Source organism: Mesocricetus auratus, unplaced genomic scaffold (genome assembly GCF_017639785.1).
Source record: "Mesocricetus auratus isolate SY011 unplaced genomic scaffold, BCM_Maur_2.0 Super-Scaffold_100004, whole genome shotgun sequence".
Lineage (NCBI taxonomy): Eukaryota > Metazoa > Chordata > Mammalia > Rodentia > Cricetidae > Mesocricetus > Mesocricetus auratus.
In genome coordinates this window covers 2466094-2484738 of record NW_024429189.1, presented here as the reverse complement: position 1 = coordinate 2484738, position 18645 = coordinate 2466094, and the positions used below count along the sequence as shown (strand labels likewise).

At 45.9% G+C, this 18645-nt stretch overlaps 1 protein-coding gene across 4 annotated transcripts in view; it reads left to right on the top strand.

Moving 5' to 3' along the window:
• The window catches only part of Med27 (mediator complex subunit 27), a 173251-nt gene that overhangs the window by 65311 nt on the left and 89295 nt on the right, over positions 1 to 18645 (top strand). For all 4 annotated transcript variants that reach the window (XM_040745110.1, XM_040745112.1, XM_040745113.1 and 1 more), the window contains one exon: positions 2131 to 2261. In XM_040745110.1, coding sequence (XP_040601044.1) covers positions 2131 to 2261 — 131 coding nt within the window. The remainder of the gene's footprint in view (positions 1 to 2130; positions 2262 to 18645) is intronic.

The window sequence follows — 18645 nt, the reverse complement described above, 5'->3', positions numbered from 1 at the left end:
GATGGGGAAGATCGAAGCCCAAGCAGCTGACATTTTGAAACATTGTCTTTCAAACTTGTGTTGTCCCTTACTCCCATTGATTTCCCATTTAAGGAATCTGTAGGAGAAATCCAAATCTGAGCAAAATTCATTGGCCTAAGATGAGTTGTTAAAGCCAAACCATGCCCCTCTCCACCCTGAGAATTGCTCCTGTTTTATTACAAAGGCCATCTGTCTTTGTCCTGTCTGCGATGGCCATAGGCTTCCCAGCAGACGCACCAGGTAAATCAAGTGTCTGTTATGAAGCAGTGTGGATGCTCCAGACACAGCCATTTCCACCTTCCTGGGTCACTAGCTTCTCTTTTATAGCCACTTGCAAGGAGATCATTCCAATCGTCTTTGTTTTTTCTCTGTGTGCAACCCACTGGCCTTAGGTGAGGCTATTTGTTTTTCAGAGCATTATTGCCCTTTGCATCCTGGTCTAGCCCTTTATATATGGTGGTCACCATTTCATTACCACAAGCTGTAATGCCGCTGACTCAGCAAAGAAAATCCATGCCTTGGGAAAGCAATCGGGAAGAAATTGATTCAGAATGAGTTACTATTTGTATGTTTAGTTAATTCTAAATATATATTTGAAAGGCCTTGCTTCATTTGGGAGGAGACGAAGAAGCATATTGTTTGTTAGATTCTTAGCTTTAGCATTTGCACATCTGAGTGTTTATGTCTGTTCAGGATTGGGATACCTGTCAAGGCTAATTTTATTGTAGAGAGATTGATGGCAATTCTTAGGATCTAAACTATAAAAGCAGAGGGAGGTTACTGTCACATGTCACAGAGCTGTGCTTCATTTGGCAGTGTGTGAGACTTGGGAAACTGTTTTCAATCCAGATGTTGGGATGGCCAAATTTGGGGGTCTGACTAGGGTACCAAGTTCTTTTCTGCAGTGTTGGGAAATCTTTTGTGTCTTGAGTGGGGAGATTTATTTATGCCTTTGTCTAGAGCGGTGAGTCTCAATCTTTCCTGCAACCCTTTAACACAGTTCCTCACGTTGTGGTGACCCCCAACCATAAAATTATTTTCGTTGCTACTCCATAACTGTAATTTTGCTATTATTATGAATTGTAATGTAAATATCTATGTTTTCTGATGGTCTTAGGCAACTCTTTTGAAAAGGGTCACTTGGTCACCAGGTGGAAAACTGCTGGTCTAAACCCATCAAATGGTACACTTAAAATATGTACATCCCACTTTATACAAACAAGTTAGAAGGTGGTTTCTGTATTAAGTCGTATGGGTTAATACTGGGCAGTGCCATTTCTTTCTTCCAGAGAAGTCAAAATACTATAGTGAGTAAAATGATCTCTTAGGTAACCTCAAACTTAGCAGTTTGTCAGGAATAAAGCAAAGGATTCTGGCCCTGAGCCCACACCATATATGCAGCTTCCTCTCTGCCTTCACTGTTCAGTGGCGTGTGAGTGGAAAGGTAATTACTGTCTCTGCCACTTCCTCCAGTGCCGGCATCTGTTTGTATAGGTTGTTATCAGATTGAGTCCCCAGCTGTCTTTTAACCTGAAAGTGACACCTTTACCAATGGGAAAAGTGACTCTAGAGAAAGTTTCCTTCTATCTTGAGCCTGTGTGATCAGCCAGCTTGAGGTCCTGGCTTACCACAGCCTAGGATCAGTTTTACAATTTTCATTACAAGCAAGAGTTCCTAGAACTAACTTTGTCCCTGGGAAAACTGTCCAGATCTTACTATCAACATGACACAGACTTTCAGACTACTCCATGAAACACTTGGGTAACTTTCCATGGCCGCATCTCTGCAGTTCTGCTAGTATTTAGAGTGCATTGTCTCTTGGTTCACAGCACAACTTGCAGTGCAGTGGTGCTGTGCAGCCCTTTGGTATTTTAACCATTTTCAGTTGTGTTCAGTTTTCATTGGTGCATTACTGCCATGATGAACAACTTTGCTGCTTTTTGTCTTCATCTAATTATCACCTTAGGAATGAATGCCTTGCAGCAGAATGTTAACAGCAGTGTCTGAAATAGCTTAAAAATGTGAACAGTGACAGCATGGCCTGAGATTGATTGTTTAATGCCTGCTGTCCTGCACTTACGGAATGTTCTTTCCCTCTTGTCTCTGCAGCTGCAGTACCACGCAGGTCTAGCTTCTGGCCTTTTGAACCAACAGTCCTTGAAGCGCTCTGCAAATCAGATGGGCGTGTCTGCCAAGCGGAGACCGAAGGCCCAGCCAACCACTCTGGTTCTACCACCTCAGTGAGTGAACGGTTTGCGGAGGACTGGGTTTCCACCTGGGTGAACATTGCTTTGTGTTCTTTTGGAGTTGGTAGGAAGGTTTTGTTTTCCTTCCAAATAGCATCTTCCTTTTTAAAAGGACTCGAGGGCAGGACTAGAAAGCATAACTTGCCTAAGGTTTTCTGGAGCAGCTGTGACACAGTTCCTAGTTTACGTGTCTTTCTAGCTGGGAGTTTTAGATGCCTTATATCTTACTATTTCCTCAACCCAGTCTTGAAACTGGCAGAACAGTAGTAGAGCTAGCCTGAGAACATTCTGGTAAGCACAGGTAGAGGACACGCTTAAGCTGGGGTAACATTAGAGCTGGCTGGCTACTGCCTTCACCAGTAACCCGTGTGTTCTTGTACCCTCACTAGCAGGGATGAGAGGCAAAGCAGACCACGTGGTGCTTTTCCTCTCTGTGGACATCCCTGTAGCCCCATTCCAAACCCTAGGAGAGTCCTTAGGCCCCCAGTCTGTATGTACCAAGATGCCTTTACTTTAACGCTGTGCTGAGTGTTGTTCCTGCTTCTCCAAATAGTTCATTTTAACCTGGGATGGTGGCATGTGTCTGTGAGTCCCAGCATGTGGGAAGCTGAACCAGCTGTTTAAGGCTATCTTGGGCTAAATAGTAAGATCCTGCCTAAAAAACAAAGTAAAACAAAAGCAAAAACCTCTACGAACAAAAAACTACAATTTGCCAGTCTTCATATGCTGTCATTTGTACTATTCCTCCCTCCCTCCCTCCCCTCCCCTCCCCCCCTCTCTTTGTGTATACACGAACACAGTGTGTACATGGGGACCCAAAATCCTGTTTTCCACTAAGGCAAGGGAAAAAAAATAGGAAGCATGAATGTCTTTTTTTTCTACACAGTATAATATTTGTTACTTCAATTGGTTCATCATTTTCACTGGCAAGCTGCCTGTTGAGAGGCCTTGTTGGTAGGTTCCTTCCCAGTGTATACACTCCTTGGAGGGGTCGCACTGCCAGAGACACTGTGTGGGCTTCAGATGTTCCCCGCGGCATCATTCTTTACCCCCTCCTTTGTTCCTATGAGCTGCATCTTTATATTGTCCACTCGAAGGACCCTTTGCATATGGGACGTGCATGTTTCTCATATTGTCCATTTGAAGGACCCTTTGCATATGGGACGTGCATGTTTCGCATTTACTCAAGAGTGATCCTTGTGCCTACTGTGTGCCGGGCAAGTTCCAGTTCTCGAGGCTGCAATTATGAGCAAGATGGCCCCCAACACCATAATTTCCAGTTATAATTAATGCTGGGAAAAGAATAATAGGAGTAAAGTGGGAAGGAGAGGCCTGCTTAAAGTCAAACAAGGACTCACCTGGTGGTACAAACTTGAGGAAAGAGAAGGACTGGGGAAGGTCACTGGGACTCTCCAGCAGCCAGCTCCCATCCACAGCTGCCTCCATGTTCTGTGGACGCTCTCTCAGTCTGCAGCTGCCAGACAAGATGAGCACAAGCGAGCAACCGTCTCCCCAGTTGTTTTGCATAGCGCATGCATATACATGCACTGTGGTCTTTGAAAAGACGCCGCCGACTTGAGAAGCAGAAAGCTTCTTGCGGAGTGTTACTCTGTTGTTGCATCGTGTTGACTTGGTGACTCTGCGTATCTCAGCACGCGGCTCCCCGAAGCCTGATGGGCCTTGTAATCTGTCATTTTCCCTGCATGGATTGTCTACTGAGGCAAGATGTTTGGCAAGAAGTGAAAGACTTTCTAATGGTCCCATAAGACCGAAGCCAAAAAGTGTTTGTTGCTAACTCTCTCCTGACAAAAGTCAGTTCTTGGTCCATCTGTTCACCATTTGTTAATTTGCATTGGCTTGAAACCTGTTTACAGGTGACATGCTATTATGAGGACACTTAGAAGCTATTTTAAGCACTGAGGCAATCAACAGACACTGTTCAGATGCCAAAGGGAAAGAGAGAGAGGAGTATTCACAACTGTCATCATACATTTATAATAGATCACTCAAAATACTTGGTTTCAAAGTGAGAAGTGGTTACAGCATCCTAAGAATACAACAGGGGAATGATTTCCTATCCGCGGGAGCCATTTCCTGTAAAGATCGACTGCTTCTCTTTCACATCTCTAAGCTCTGGGGCTCTCAGCCTCCTGAAATCCCTTCATAGAACTATTGCCGTGTAGGCAGGATCTATATCTAGACTCCTACACAGCTCGTCACTGTGTTTGGTACTGGCTAGGAATAGGACACAGCATAGCTGTGGCCTACTGGAGTTATGAATATTTTTTTAAAAACTAAAAAAAGCTATAATTAATAGATGTGTAATGTAGATATAAAGAAAAACCAAAGGTAACAAAATAGATCACACTGTCCCAAGGTAGCCCCTTTTAAGGTTTGGTGGATATTGTTCAAATTTCTTTTTTTTTTTTTAACATACACCATCATTTTTGCAAATAAAACTTTCCATAAAGGATCAGATTGAGTATTTTCCTCTTCCCTGTGCTAGTGTACTGTGAAGGTAGCTGATGAGAGATGGTGGCCTGATGTTGTCTCTGAAGTGTTCAAACCTACATGATAATCGTGTAATGGTTTTGCCATCCTACGGAAGCATCCTCAACAGCTCTGATGTGCTGACTTTCAGGGGCCAGAGTCCTTTCTGCTCCAGCTCGGCATACCTCTGCCTCATTTAGCTTTGAGGGGAAACCAGTACCCTGAAGATTCTTTTTGAAAATACTACCACTATCGCCTGCGGGCTGGGCCAGCAGCATCGTCTTACCGTGTTTCTTCCATGGAAAGAAGCCTCCTGCTGAATCCTAGGCCATTCCATTAGGACCTTCCTTCAAGAGTAACAAGCCAGTCTCTGCTTGTTGCCCGCCCTGCACTGTTTCCCCACCAGCCTTCCTTTTCCAGCCTTACGACAGTGTTTCCTTTCTTCAACTTGCTCCTGTCAGTACACAAAGTGCACTTATTCAAAACCATCTCCTGAAGGAACCCTGTCTCTGAACCACCCTTCCCCGCCAGCAGCCACGTTTCTCACAGGTCATGTCTTGTCTCTGCATCCCCTGCGTAGTCTCTGGTGTCCCTCCAATGCTGTCTCTAGAGCATCACACAAGTGGAGTACAGAAAGTGGTGACTGTTTCCCATTTCCTCAACGTGTAGCTTTTGAGATTCATTCACATTGTGTGTATCAGTGCCTCGTCCCATTTTGTTGCCAAATGGTGTTCTTTGATGTCCTTTGGGCCTCCTGGTGGCCCTTCCTCAATATGTTGCGTGTTTTCAGTATTATCTGAGACCCTCAAGGGAGCCATCATCACACTGTGTGTGTCTGAGTAATAGCGTCACCAGTGCAGTTGCTGGAAAGATGCTCAGGGCAGGGGATAATGGTACCATACTCAATCCTGCTCTTGAACACAACCTGCCTCTGTGTGCCACTGGCTTTGCTCTGGGAGCTGAGTCAAATGAGGCACATTTCCTGCAACCACTACGTGTCTGGCTCCCGGGATCATCCCCTTGCAGTTCCACGTTGCTTTATTCTCAAAAGGCTCACATTATCTTTTGTTTAATGTAAAAACACCAGAGATCACGGGAGCAAAGGGTGGGAATTTCTGGGGCCAATGATGTATCCCCAGCAAGGCAGTGTTTGTGTGTGAGACTGTCCTGTGACTTTCTGTCTGGTTTTAGGACCTTCTTAAGGAGGAGGTTTGGTTTTGTTTTCTATCTTTGTTCCCCACAGCAGGCATGGAATCCAGCATTTTATAGCTCTACTGGAAAAGTCGAGCTTGCATCTTTGTGGTGGTGGTGGTGGTGTCTTGGACTTTATTATTATTTTTTCCTTCACACTACCGAGGCACTTTTGTTGAGGGCAGACTGTGGTTATGTGGTGATTAATTTATATTAAATTCATTGGCCTTGGTGGTTACAGGAACCTGAATAGGGCTCTGCATCTCCTTTCATAGGAGCTGAGTTCAGTTTGACCTGAGCTGAGCCATAGCCTGTAGATGCTGTCTCAGTCCCTCTGTCAGAGAGGCTTTTCTCAGCGTGCAGCTGGCTCAGCCTGACCTGGGGCTGGGGCAGTGTGAGTGTTTGGCCTGTACGGGTGTCCCACAGAGGAGGGAAGTGTGCAGATGAAAGTTTGCCGAGTTTGGGGAAAAGTCTTCAAAACTTAGGTGAAAATTCACTAAGTCCTTCTTTCCCCCATTGGTGAGCATTAAGTAACAATATTCATTAAATACCACAGAGAGGCTGTGTAATAAAGAAATAATCCTAGGCCTAGGTGACTGCAGTTCTCCAGAAGAGCTGAAATTGAGAATATAATTAAAGATTAAAACATTGTTTGCATTCTAGAACATGGAGAAATCTTTTCTCTCCATTGTGGGACCATATTAATAAGGAGGAGATCAGTTTCCAATAACTGTTGCCGCTGAGCTCAGTTATTAGCTCAGCCCGTCATGCCTGTGCTTCTGACTCGGGACTTCTGCCTTTCTCCTCCAGGACTGGATAGGAGCATTAGCCTCCCTCAGAAACAGTTCACATGGACTGGGGAGGCTCCCTAGGGCCAAGTGCTGCTGCACAAGCTTGAGGAACTGAGTTCAGGTCTCCAGCACCCATGTAAGAAAAGCCCACTGTACCCACCTCTGTTTGATGTGAGTGTGAGGAGTGGCGCTGAGCTAGCCAGAGTTGCCTCTTCCAGGAGTCTCAAACCCTGCAGCCTACTGCTGCCCTCTCTGTGGACACGGTAGTTTCTACCCTATTCCTCTTAGCCAGTTTACATGCAGAAGGGAGGATATTGGTAGTAACTGATACAGCCAGCTATGTTTATTACTGTGGCTGAAGGGCCTCCTCAACCCAGGCCCAGAAAGGAATCTCCTGTGTAGCTGACATCTGGCCTCCAGAGCTTCTTGAGGCCAGTCTAGACACCCAGCCTCCCCAGGGCTAGGATGAGGCCAGAGCCTTTCTCCACCCAGCTTTGCTTGCTGGCTTCTAAAAGCCTAACGGCCCAAACACCATTTCCCTCCCCATTTGTGCTGCTGTTTGCACCTGCTTGTTTCCCACTGGTTTTGAAATCATCTTGGTAAGCATTTTGAGGCTGAGGGTGTGGAATAGATTTCCTCTTGGCTCTACGTCCTCGCTGCTCTTTAGAGTCTCTATTTGAGGAGAGACAAGCCCGTAATCACTGCTATGCTTGTGTCCTCCCTCATGTTATTGGCAGGTAGAGGAGGGAAGAGTCCGAGTCTGTCTCTAAGGGGGGTGGGGGGGGAGTGTGATGTGGTTCCTGTGCAGACGGAGTGCTCCCTCACTCCTCACTCAGTAAGGCTTCAAGCCCAGGCTTCTCCACGGCACCTTACCCAGGTGCTCCACAGTATGTCTGGCGCTGATGTCTGCCTTCGCTGGCTTCTCTCCCCCCGCCCCCTTGCCCTGCTTATGGACAGCAGAGTTCAACCCCTCACCCCCATAGTTTTCCTTAGGAGTTGGCCATCTAGTGTCCACCTTGCTTTTTTTGAGTCAGGATTTTTTTATTAAAGCAAGGACCAGAGGTCGTCACGATTCTCCTCAGGTGTCTGGTCAGTTAGCTCTGTCTTTCCCCGGTGGTGTGATTATATAAATATGCAGCACCATGCCCAACTTTTTATATAGGTGCTAGGGATTGAACTTGGGTCCTCATGCTTATGTGGTAGCTACTTTAACTACTATCTTCTAATTTCCCAAGATGTGTTCACAGTGCCCAGGACTCCTAGTGAGCTTTATTTGTAAGTACTGGATGTTGAAGTGGCCAGGAACCAAGTACCTTTTAGACAGACAGAAAGGGGTGGATGGGGGAGCAGATGTAGAGGTTGGCTTGGAGCCTTTCACAGAGGACAGGGCCCAAAAGCCAGCCTTAGCACACTGTGGAATACCAGGTCCCTGGGGCTGGTACGCAGGGCCCAGTGTGTGGAAAGTGGTATATTAGGAAGATGAATCAAGTGGCAGGTTGCAGATGAATAAGCTAGTCCTTTGTAGCTGTTTAAAAGATAATTGGTTCATGTTACTTATCTTTTATCCCCTCTCTTTGGTCAGGAGAAAAGTCTCTGGGAGAAATAAACGAGGAATCCCTCATAAATATTAATGCAAAAATCTGTCCATGGAGAATAAATATAGGGACATTTTGTTTTAAATGCTCTATATCATGGCGATTCATTAGCATATATGTTGTAAAAGCCTCTTCTCTTCCCTTGAGAGAACTGGTTCTCTCAACTAATAGCCACGAACCAAAATCTGTAGCTTGTCGGGACTATAATACTTGAGACATAGGGCAGAACTTTGCTCCCTGTTTCAGCCAGGGGGGTTCTGGTCTCCTACACTCAGAGGTACTGCCTGTGGCAGAGTGCCTGATGTCCCTAACCCAATTCCCATCCAGTCTTCACCTGGACCGTTGACCCCCACTCCAGCCTCCCATTTCCGTGCACCCACGCGTCCTTTTCACTCAGCAGGTTAGGTGTGTGGACGGCCAGGCTACCCTGGTACAGAAAGGGCTTCTTGTAAACAGAGGGAGAGATGAAGCACTCCTCTCAAGGCATGCGCAGCAGTAGGTGCTCAAAAATCTTGGGCAGTGATGGATGGACCACATGTACTTTAAATACACCAGCATCCTGTTGCAGGTTTTGTGGTCAGCGCTGCTGCTGCTGTTGGAATGAGGTCTGGAGACCGCCTTGCTGTGGAAGGTGCTGCTGGCTGCCAGGCTCACTGCACTCTTGCCTGCATCTATGTGAGCATTCATGCCCCTTATCTATGGAACATGTTTGCAGACAACAGAAACCATGAGAACTGCATCTCATGAGTACAAGTACATTTTCCATAAGAGCCCACGTGTGATGAAGCCTAATCCAAGTGTTCCACACAGCAGGGGAGCAGTGCGATTTCTTCCCAGTTTCACAGACAGATTTTGTGGCCACAGATCTTAGGGACCTCGGCATCTTTTTATTTTCATTTTTGAAAATCAAGTTGGAAACTTTGCTTTTTCACTTACAGGGAGCCCTTTCCAGCTTCTCTTTGGCAAGTCCAGGCTGCTGGCAGCATGAGTTGAATACGGGTTCTTGGAATGCAAGTTCTGGGATGCTAAATGGTTTATCTGATGTTTCAGACTGCAGTTGTGTGCTGGTACCTAAAAGAGCAGACGGATGATGGGGGATACTGTATCTGCAAATGTTGTGTCCTCAAAAGCAACAGCCACCACCACCTCTGGAGAAGCAGGACTGTGACTGTCAGCAGTGTAGTGTTAGGCAAAGTCTAGGGGAGTACACAAGCCAAGCAAGGGATGGCAAAGATGACCAGAGTTATGGTGACAACTCTGTCACATCCTGCCCCGTCGACCTCATAGACACCTGCAGCCTTTAGTGCCCAGCTGTGGACACCTCGGGCACTTGCAGCCCTCAATGACCCTGGTCCCAGCCCTGCTCTCAGCTGCCCTGTCATGTATTTGTCTCAGACAACATGTGACACAGAGAACTGAGAATCCCAGTGTCTTCTGTAGATACTGAATCACGGAGCAGTCACATAGACTAGAAAACAGTAATAAAGAACCTGGCCATTAAGCCCTGAGTGGAACGTGGCAGCCTGCAGAATCAGTTTAAAATGATATTTCATTGCGCCCTCTAATTGTATTTCTCCTTTACAAGGTGATTTTATCCAGGAAGACAGCTGTCTGCTGTGGCTATTACATCACTGGCCATTCAGGGCAAAGGAAGAAAAGAATGAGTGGTTCCCCAAGGCTCATCAGATAGGAGCTGGTCCTTTTTTATTTTAATTTCTGAAAGCATTTAGTTTAAAGCATCACATCAAGTTTGGGATCACAGTAAACAAAGTTATGGCTTCATTATATGTTGGATTTTGCTTAGTACAGTCTCCCAAACAGCAGACATGATAAAGTAATTGAAAGTAAGGGCATTTGTTTAATTCTTTTCCATAAGGAAGAGCTGGAGCCTAGATTATTAGCTTTTCACACCATAGGGTTCCCAACTAAAGCTGGGTGAGAGTGAGACTCTTTGAAATCCTTCTGTTCTGCCTGAGCTGAAAAGTAATTCTTGTGATCTCCTGGTGTGTTTTTCCCTCTGCCACACTGGCCATTAGGAAGTCACTGGCTTCAGCCACAAAAGTCTCCACATAGCATATAGGTGATGAAGAAACAGTGAGCCAGGTTTTCTGTTCACTTCTACTGAAGAGTCCAGAAATGCACAGGTACAGTTTCCCTGGGTCTGAGGAGGAAGTGGCTGTGCCTTGACTGGAGTCACTTAGAGTAGAATGGACTTGAGGTGCCTGCTTACCAGTTAGTCCAGTACTCGCTGTTGGTAGATGGACACACAGGAGTTCTCAGCAGTGAAACCGAGAAGCACGGTTTGCTGCCCCTGTCACATTGACTTCTAGCTTGCTGGAACATAAATCTCTCCAATTGGGTCTACAGTAGAAAGAACTGGTTATTTTCCTTCAGTCTGGAGACATGGTGAAGGCAGTGTTGTTGAGTGTAGAAGCGGGTGAAGTGAGCACACAGACAGCTGGGCCAGTGCAGAGCAGGCTCCCGAGTAAAGGGGCCCAGCCAACCAAGGATAGCCATAGCTGTCCATTAGCCCCACCTGGTGCAAACCCAGGTATCCCAGTGCTAACAGCTCCCAGGATTCCTGCTGCTTCCTGAGATTCAGAGCACCAACTCATTGAGATGCTTGTAAGGAGCTCTCCAGGGGTGGTCATCTGGGATGCTGTCATAGGCTGTATTCACTGTGAGGAAGGCATTAGCAGAGCACACTGAGGCAGTGGATGGGGCCTCTGGTGTCATCTCAGGAGATCATGGAGCCTCACGTCACCATGGAGTCTGCTTCCAGCATCCATACTGATACCCCCTTCGTTCATTTTAGCCTATGACTACAGAAAGACTGGAGGCTCCACTTTCATTCTTTACTATACCATTTTATATTATGTTAGGTTATATAACTAGGCATGCGGTACTGCCCTATGGGTACTTGAGAATATATTTATGAAAACCACAAGTACACAATTTAGTTTTAAAAAAAATTTTGTGTGATTATGTATGTATATGTGTGTATTTGTATACATATGACACTTTAGTTTAGATCTGATGTGTATTTTTTCTTTATAGCCATATAATAATAGCTTTATTTTGTGATTAAATCATATGTATTTTAAATTGTGGAATATGTACAAACGTGTATAAATATCACACTACAATAACTAAGAAAATGAACATTATTTCCCACCTCAAATATTTGCCCCATGCCCCTTTATCATTCTTTCTGTAGATTAGTTTGTATTTTCTAGAACTTGTCATGTAACATATACCCTCTTTTTAGAAATGTCTTTACTACCTGGCATTACCATTGAGATTCAGGCTTATTGTTGCATGTATAGGTTATTTCTTTTTGCTGCTGTTCTACTGAATATTCCACACCGTGTCCATTTGTCTGTGTGGCTGCAACGTGTCTTTGTGTAGACATGTGTTTCCATTTTTCCTGTATAAGGACTTTGAATTACAGTATCTTTGTCCCATGGTAGATGTATGTTTAACTTTTTAAGAAATTGATGAACGATTTTCCGAAGTTGTATGGCTTCATGTCCCCAGCAACAGGGTTTAAGAGTGCAGGTAGTCCATGCTCTCACCTATGCTCTATGTGGCTGAGAGCAGCACCTGTGTGAGAAGGTGTGTAGTGGGGTCTCTCTGTGGCTCCAGACAGGCATTTCCCTGATGACCAGTGATGCTGACTGAACACCCACGTGTCTTCCTTGGTGAAGTGCAGGCAAGGGTCCGGCCTGTTAGGGTTGGTTCAACAGCAAGTCAGCATTTCTTTTGAATGCTTCTTTAACACAGGGCTGTCATAAGCACTGTTAACTGCAGTTCTGTGGTTGTTTATCTGCTGAGTGCCTACTGTGTGTTCATCATCCCCTCAGGTGCCATGGGAGTTTTAGAGGAAACTGATGGAAATCAAAATGTGCAGGGGATCTAAACACAAGGCTTTGCCGGTGTTTTCTGTTCCTTAGCTTTGGGGTTTTGACATCTTCCTGTATGGGTGTGATAAGTGTGGTCTGGAGTGACTATTGGTGGGTGATAGGCTTCTAGCAAATTTGGTTTGGGGTGTGTGTGTGTGTGTGTGTGTGTGTACACTATTAATTTTTGAACCACTGATGTCTAAATATTCTTTTGGTATGCTTTAATTTTGTTTATTGAGATGTGTCTTTCTGTGTAGCCCTTGCTTGTATAGAACTCACTATATAGATCAAGCTGGCCTCAGATTTGCGCTGAGTCCCCTCCCTCTGCCTCCTGAGTACTATGATTACGAGGGCCACTACACCTGGTTCAAAGTCACATTGTTCTTACTTGCTTGCAATAAGTTCTATTTTGCATGCACTTTCATGATTCAGAATAAAAGCAGATGTCCATTGTGCTGGATGCTGGGTGCTCAGTAAGCTGTAGGGGCAAGTAAAGTTCCCTGCAATCCAGAAGAATGCCAGCTATGCAGATACTCCCCCTGCTTATTTTATCTCATCCTGTTGCCCAGTGACCTGCCTCATCCTTAGCCTTCTGTAACTAGAATTGGGACTTAGATCAAATAAGAAACTGATTAATCTTGAACTATGGAGGATGCATTGTGGTAGTACTGGCTGCCCCCAGATTCTCCTTTGTACCCAGTCTGCAAAGAGACTACTTGAGTGACATGCATGTTTCCAGGTCTCTTTCCCTACATGCTCAGGCGCTCAGGTACACCTTTGAAGGACTGTGACTCTTGGCTCTAAGAACTTTATCCAACTGCAGCTTTTCCAGCCCCCCATGTGGTAGTTAGATCTGAGGACTTCTTGTCATCAGAGAGATCACGGGGCATCACAGTGTTATAAAGAAAATAACCCTGGTTCTCTCACAGGCTTACAGTAACATTGACTTCATTCTTAGCAATACTGTGAGCATGGATTCCAAACATGGTGCCTCTAGAAAGCTCTTCTCCCTGTTTGTCACATAACAAAATAGTTGAGGGCTGGAGACATGGCTCAGCTGTTAAAGGCTAGGCTCACAACCAAAAATATAACAAAATAGTTGATTTGGGGTGGGGAAGGGCATTAGACTTGGGCATGTTGGAAAAAAATATAACAATGAAATTATATACTTTTTAAGTAAATTAAAGTTGCCAATTATATTTCCTCCCTCTTCCTGTCAGTTAAAGTGGACCTTACCCCCCATAGGCTGTGCACAGACCTATCTTTTCCACATCACATGCAGGTTGGAATGGGTTTTCACAAAATAACTGGGGATTTGGCAGATTTTTATTTTTAACAAAGGAACACTTAGAATTTAGAGGTCCCCTATGGCCAATTAATTCAATGCAGTTTGTTCAGCAGACATGCAGACACTACACAGAACTGTCCTCACCCCAGAGGAACGTCTATACTGTTGAGGAAGTGTATTTGGGGCACCATGAAACCCAGACTGGAAGAGCCAGGAGGCGTCTCTTCCACCCTCATGCTGTGCAGGGGGACTTGGCTGCAGAGAACTTTCTGAGTTCCCGAGGTTTTATCAGGGTAGCAGGGCTGACACTGCCATCTCGCCCCCTCTTCTCTTGGGTAGGGCATGAGCAAAGGCAGACAAATCCAGGCTGCAAGACACATTTACATCTGTCTTTCCTCAGGATTTTGCATGGTCTCTGAACCCTCCCCCTGCTTTGCTTTGCTGCTCCTGGAGACGCTGTCCTCACTTGCTGGAGACCTGCCTGTGAACCTAGCCTGAGCCCAAGGCTTCTGATTGGTTCGCTGAGGGTGGAAGGGTGTGTTTCCCTCAGCTTTATGCTTCAGGATGCCTGGTGGCCCTGGAGCCTTGCCCAGTGCACACTGCTTTTTGGCAGAGGCAGTACTTCATCCACCAGGATGGACAGATACTTCTGTGCTACAAATGAGTCTAGATTTACAACCTCAGAGTCCAAGGAATGAGAGACAGCTTACTGGCCAAAGCCAGAGCAGCCATAGAGGGAAAAATGAATGTGACCACAAAGGGTACCTGAGTCATTCTGGGAGGTGCTGTCACTCTCCTCAGCTCTACATGTGTTGACACTAGAACTACTTTGTCCAGTCCCCAGATTCCAGCAGCCGCACTTACTAGCTGCACAAAGCGTGGCTGCTGGGGTGCAGTGTGTTTATTAGGGACCAGTGCCTGGGATAGGAAGGGGAGGAACAGGCCAAGGCCAGGGGAAAGCCGTTTGCCTGCATCCAGTAAGGCCTGGGCCTCCTGGGAAATGCCTGGGGCCAGTGCAGCCTGGTGCTCAGCGGAGGTGCCACCCTGTCATGCTGCTCTCTGTCAGCAGACTCAGGGACTCTAGGAAGGTTACACTGCTGAGAGGCTCCAGCTTGCAGCTGGGAAAGGCTCTGAAGGAGCTGGAGCTGACTGCCAGAGCCGACTGCTCCCACAGCTGGCCACAGGAGCTTCCTAGAAGAGGACTCAGTGGCCGAGCCTCACCGACCCTGGTCTTTCTCAGCCTCAACACTGTTTCCATGTAGTGGTGTTTTGGGATGGTAGTCTTTAATTCCACACCCCCCAGAAGTGACATGCTTGCACAACCTCCCAACCCTGATAGTGAATGTTGTTACTCCCACCAAGGCTCAACTGCTGAGTGTCAGCTGTCATATGGGTGCAGCATATGCCTCAGTCTACCTGCAGGTTCCTGCTCTACCTCCATGTGCATTTAGAGACTGTTTCTCTCAGTGAGCGCCTCCTCCTGAGCGAGGATTTGGAAGCTTAGTGGTGCTCACTACAGACTCCTCACTGCAGTTGCCCTTGAATCTGTCCTTGGTAGTCACTGTCTCCTTTAATATTCATTCTGGGTTCTGTTCACCCTTAGCTGTAATGCTAACTCAGGGAGGTACAGAGCTGCATTCCCGCCACACCTGAGACTCCAGTCACCAGGCCCCTCTAAACCAGGCACCTAGAGTCACAATGAGTGAATATACTAGGGACACCATGTGGGTGTCCAAATGCCACCTGGATTCCTCTTCATTCCACTGCATTCTTGTGAGAGCCCGTGTTGAGGCATCTTTGATGACATCCCTATGCTCTCATTGATTCTTAGACTAGGATTGCTAGAGTACCCAGGAAGCAAACATGCCATAATACAGTAAAATTCTCACTGTATCCCCTGGTCAAGATGTGCTCCTTTTAGGGGCAAAGAGTTCTCATCACAGAGGTCAGAGTCTCAGGAAAGGGATGTTCCAGTTTCTTAGGATTGTAGAGGACAATTCTCTCTGCTCCCTGACTCCCAGACCTGTGTATTCTTTCCCCAAAGACATAGCATCCTACAGAGCTCCCTGATTCGATGCTAGACTGTGTCTTAGGAGATGCTAGCCCTCCAGGATAGAAGACATCAGATCATCAGCTTTACCAAGCAGGCATCCTTGACAAATAGCCTGTCTTGGCTACTCAGTGTTGGTCTCTCTTGCTGACACATGTTATTTATTGGCATCAGGACATGTCTACTTCTGTCCTTGTCCTGACTCCCAATCTAAGTGGGCCAGCCACCTCTGCCCATGAGACCATGTGTCATCTAACCTTTGCTACTCTTTCTGTGGGAAGTACAGCTTTGCTGTATTGAAGTCCCACTGAAGTGCCACTCATTGGATGACTTTCCCCTCATTGCTGGGTCTTAAGCCAGTTGACTTGTGGTTTCAGATGATGTCCACTTACCAAGATGACCCATCTGTAGACCAAACTTGGGACTTTGTTTCTCTTTCTGTTGGTCATGTGTGTGAACCTTGAGAGGGAACTGGCACAGCCATGATGGGCCTTATATTGTGGCAGAGGACAGGAGAACACTCCCAAAGAAGAGAATCTAAGCTTTGTCCATTCTGTGGACTATGAACTGGGCTTGATTCTATTTTTGATTGAGATAAGGAGAAAATGCATTCACTCTGAAATGACTTTGTCGGCCTTCAGTGATGACGATCACAAAGATGCCTCCTCATCAAACATAGTGTACAGTGCGGCCCTCCACCTGTGGGTGTATGATTATCTCCAGTCCTCCTCCAGAAACCCCGACTTTAATGCTGGAGCACAGGGATCCATTCCCCTTGGCCCCTAGGACTAGGATTTGTGCTTTGTTTGTCTCTATCTTTCAACATGGCAAACAGGGTTTATAACAGAAAAAAAAACTTGACCATGAGAAGCAATTCAGGAAACTGCTATTTATCAGTGGATTTAGGTCAGCCCCTAGGAGTAGAGAGAAGCCTTGTTCTTAGAACTTAGGATACGTAGTGGATGAAAATGAAGAAGGATAGGCCCAAACTGTACAGTTTCTAGATAGACTGTGAGTCTGAACCTGGGGTTCCTGTTTATCTGCATGTCATGTCCCCCTTACATTAGTCTCCCCCTTTGTCAAAAGGGGTAATAATAATGGAAGCATAGTTCATATCATGTTCCAGATGGCCATCACCACGTGTTGAATATTCATATGTAATGGCAACTATTGCATATGGTGGCAGTAGTGTGTCCCAGATGAACTTTGTGGGTACTAAGTGTCTCAGAATTCCAGGAGGGAGCTGTGAGGAAGGTCTGTGGTGAGCCAGGCTCTAGTGGCTTTCATTTGTATTAATAGTGCATTCCCTTTCCAAAGCAGGGTGCCAAAGGAGATACAGTGTGACTTGAAATGTTCATTAGAATTTTCCAGAACTTCAATCCCTGTCTGCACACACATGCTTTCCACACCCACAACCTTTAGAAAGACACCTGCTGGTGTGGAAAGTTACAAGACTGTTCTGCCTCCTCCATACATACCCAGGCCAAGCTGTATCTGCTCCCAGCACGTGTGTGCATCTACCCGGTGTATGCAGAACACACAGTTTTCCTCCCAAATAATAACCAAAGAGTCATTACAGTAGTCACTGGATGAACTTATAAAAGCTCTCCTAACAGGTAGTTGAAGTAAATGCCTTGGTTGCTTATAATTAGTGAATCATGACACTGAGAAATCTCTGTGTGCCTTCCTGAACCTTCATAGGAAAATTAAATCCTACTTTATGAATTATAATTCAAAGTATATGTTATTATGTCTTAATTTTTACAAATTATTGATTCTAATGTTACGTGTAATACCTTGTGAGATAGCTGGTTCAAGGACAGATCATTTACAGAGTCAAGTGACGACTCACCTGTCACCCTGGAGTTTAACTCACATCTTCCCACAGTGTGGATAGGAAGCCTGCTTGTTTCTGACAGTTGGAAATTAGTCCATTTTGAATCTCCGCAGCAGCCAATGCAATTAGCATGCTTCTGCCCAGACTCTAAGGAATTCCTGCTGGGTTTGAGGATATGGAAGGAACAGCTCTGCTGTAAAATGTCACTTCTGAATGGTGGTGACTGAGGGTACGTCTCCCTCAACAGGTGCAAGCTTGGGTCTCTGGTGGCACCTGCATTTTTGGAACACAGCTGTACTTTAACTTAGCAAGCGTCTGTTGTTTTGTATGGCTGCCTCCAAGATATTTGGGTACAAGTAGCAGTTAGGAGAAACTGTCAAAAGTTGTCTTGGAAGAGAAAACAGGCTCCTCTTGCTGTGTTCTGGGTTATGACGGAAAAGCTAGGTAAGGCTTCTTTGCTCTGCGATTTAGCGCACACTCAGGTTTCCCGTTGTACCCTGCGGCTGTAATGCCAATTACACTGATTAATGAATTGACCACAAGTGTTTATGGATTTCCCACCCATGTCTGATTAGTGCACAGAGTTATGTGCCCTTGACTATGAAGAACTTACAATCCAATTGAAGGACAAGATTGTTTTCAGATGCAGGTAAGAGAATATCAATTCCTGGTGATTTGTATAGACTGTCTGTTATGAGAGCATTGTGAGCTGAGGTCCTGGGAGAAGGTCGGCGGCCAGCTCCTCTGCAGTAACGGAAACCCTAGTTGTGGACAGTACCTGCATTTCCTAGGCAAGGCAGACTTTCAGGCTGCAGTGCGTGGAGTCAAGGGTGAAGATGCTGCCCTCTTGCAGATGACACAGAGATTGATGGCCAAGTGTGCTATAGGATACAGATTTGAAAGGACAGACAGCAGGTTTGACCTCTGTCTCCCCTTTAGGAAACTTAGAGGATACTCAGCAAACTTGTGAGCCTGCTGTGTGCTATGAAGTGATAGGGACCTAGCAAGGCGACTTTCCTGCAGTTATGGAGGTCACAAAAGCAACACACACTCTCTCAGGAGCCCAGGCTAAAACTCTCATGGAAGATCAAAGAGGAAATCAGGTAGAGCCTTCCACACAAAGCGGCTGCTGAAGGGTCCCATCAGGTTCACTCCCGAGCATTGCTGCGTAGCGGGGGATGTTCTGTGGGTGCTTATTGTGGAGTCTCTATGGGCTCCATATGGGCAGAGGAAA